This window comes from Charadrius vociferus, unplaced genomic scaffold (assembly GCF_000708025.1).
Source record: "Charadrius vociferus isolate BGI_N301 unplaced genomic scaffold, ASM70802v2 scaffold714, whole genome shotgun sequence".
Classification (NCBI taxonomy): Eukaryota; Metazoa; Chordata; class Aves; order Charadriiformes; family Charadriidae; genus Charadrius; species Charadrius vociferus.
The window spans coordinates 150,653-153,338 of NW_009647836.1; the positions used below are offsets into that span (position 1 = coordinate 150,653).

Below are 2,686 nucleotides of genomic sequence, written 5' to 3' on the forward strand. Positions count from 1 at the left end.
CATGCCCCCTGCCCGGGCACTCACCTCCAGCACCGGCTTGGCCCTGTTGTGGACGGAAAGGATGTGCGTCACCCCGTTCCTCAGCAGGTTTTCCCGGTCCTCAGAGTCTGGAAGCAGAGGTAGCATGTGAGTCTCTGCCTTCCTGGGAGATCTGCTGGACCAAGCACCCACCAGCAACCCGTATCCATCACCCCCTGGCCCCTGTGCCAGCCCTTGCCGCTGCCTCTCACCCCCGCATGATGCAGAGAGGGAGACGTGGCATCACGATGCACCTCCTTCAAAGCAAAATCTCCCTTGGATGCACTGGGTATTCAGCAGGCTCCCAAAACCGTCCCCAGTATCAGCAATGATACTGCTAATTTAAAAAAGGCTGTTGTGACCACGCTGTTGGGTGAAACCCAAGCTTTGCCCTGCTCCCCATGGGGCCAGAGGCCCCAGCGAGAAAGCCAGGCGTTGGCCCGCTCTAAATATTGTCTCAGCAAACACAGGGAGGTTTCCAGCCATGCCAGGGGTTCCCCGGTGCTCTGGCATGGCTGGTGACCGCAGCTCCCCATGGATGTCCCTTTCCTGGGCTAGAGCTGCACAGGGCCACTTGCAAGTGGGATGGGGCTCTTTGGGGGCTTTGGATTTCTGGAAGATGATGAGGTCCCCAGCAGGGAGCAGGCACAGTGATCTCCCGAGGAGAGGGGCTCCTCCAGCCCCGCCGGCTGCCCAGGGATCCCACAGCAACACCGAGGTGGAGCAGGGGAAGACACTCACCGCGGATGTTCCCAAGATAGAGGCCTTTGACAACCTGGGAGGTGACAAAAAGGAGAGACATTTCAGACAGCACCAGGCACAACGTGCATCTGACATGGCAGGAGCATCGCGCTGCATGTGTGGTACCAGCAGGACCAGGGCATCTGGCACCACACTCCCCAGGCAATGACAAACCCACCACCTAATCAGCGAACCATCTTCATTAACGAGCAGCAGAGGCTGAGCCCGCTCAAACCACCAGCCCAAAATCCTCCAGAAGCGCAGAGCTCAGGAAAACTCAGCACACAAATGGAAGGGGCTTGCGCGTGGTCCTATTGCTATGGGAAAGGCAGTGCTGGGGACTGGATTCCCCAAATAGCTCAGACCACCCAAGCCTCCTCCTTCAAGGTGGGGCTCCAGCGGAGACACCCCCCATCTCCTTGGCTCCCAGAGGCAGGCCAGCCCCGCTGCAGCTCGGTTTTATTTTGCTTTTCTATAGCAACCACCTCTTGCAGATAGTTTCAAAGGTTGCTTCTGCCAGCTGGGGATGGACTGGCAAAGGCACAGGCTATTTATAATACTTTTCTGGCCAGGACATCGCAGTGAGTGCCATCAAGTATGTAAATTTGGTCTCCAACTCGCTGCTGCGGGGTTATGAAGGAGAAAAAGGGGCAGCTCAGAGTGGTTACGGGGTGTAAGAGCCTGCCAGAATAGTTTCCACAGACACAGAAAGGACGAGCTGGTTCCCAGTTGCGCTCATTTGCACCCATCTGGCAGAAGACACCCGGTTTGAGAGGCCGTAGAAAGGGGTTTCCAAAGCTCTGGGTCACATCCAGCCCACCTCTACCATTCAGCTGAACCCCAGCCCGCTCCTGGGGTGCAAACACCTGGACTGAGCAAACATCTGTGCCCAGCACAGCAAAGCTGTTACCGCTAGAAGGGGGACGCCGAGCCCTGCGTCTCATCAAGTCAAAGCCAGATCCTGAAACACAAATGTGTCTGCACCAACCCAGCCCCCGGCAAAGGCAGCGCGGGCTCCCCGAGGGCGCTTGGTGGAACCAGGGAGGCTGTAAAAACCACTTTGCTGGTCAGGTTGCGTCCACAGGCGGTGAAACCCCGGTGTTAAATCGCACCGGAGCCGCTCAGAGAGAGTTTGCCCTCATCTGGTCTCTCCGTTGCCGTCCCGGAGTCTAATTTTAAACTGGATAACGCACATACCAAGCGGTTATTTAAGGACACAAACAGAAATCAATCCCCTCTGCCAGCCCTGGAGTTCAGCTGAGCAACAAGCAGCAGTAAAACGCCACTTCCCCCTTCGCCGCCCGTGGCTGCCAGGCACAGACACGTCCCGGGGGTGGCAAAAGGAGGAAATTTCCCTGAAGGGACCCCCTGTCAGCCCTGAGGATGCTAATGCCACGGCCTTACCGCCCAAGGGACGAGCATCCAAAGCCAGCTGTCACTTTTCTAACACCCGCAGGCACTTGGCTCATCACCTTGCGTATAAATCTGGGGATCGCTGTTTGCTTTCTTAAGTCCCTTTCTTAAGTGCTTGAAGTTTCAAAGGGGAATGAGAAAGGGAAAATGCAAACGGGTATATTTAGGGCATCGTGGTGGTCTGGGAACAAGCATCCTTGTCTGAAGGAGAAAGGTTCTATCCCAAGGAGGACACGCTGGCCACCACCCCACTGTCCCCCCGGTACCTTGCTCATTCCACTCCCCATGGTTTTCCTCTCCCCAGGGTCAGGAATAGGGTGGCTTCTCCGTATCCGAGGCTGTCTGCAAATAAACACCCGAAAATCCCGGACAGGACAGTGAGATTTGCCCCACCCTGTTCATCCAAGGGTGCATCCCTCTGCCAAGAGCAGGAGGAAGGGAGAACACGTGCCAGGAGGGGAGCGTGCAGAGCCCTGGCAAACTCAGCTCACTTACCAGCGGCAGGCTGTTCCGG

The 2,686-nt window shown here is 56.8% G+C and overlaps 1 protein-coding gene across 1 annotated transcript in view; it reads right to left on the reverse strand.

The window, feature by feature from the left end:
• Positions 1-2,459, reverse strand: part of LOC104284466 (dual specificity protein phosphatase 22-A-like) — a 13,870-nt gene extending 11,411 nt beyond the window's left edge. Inside the window, exons 1-3 of the mRNA XM_009882802.1 lie at positions 2,439-2,459; positions 760-793; positions 25-107 (exon numbers count right to left, since the gene is read on the reverse strand). Coding sequence (XP_009881104.1) covers positions 25-107; positions 760-793; positions 2,439-2,459 — 138 coding nt within the window. The remainder of the gene's footprint in view (positions 1-24; positions 108-759; positions 794-2,438) is intronic.
• Positions 2,460-2,686: the final 227 nt, after the last annotated feature.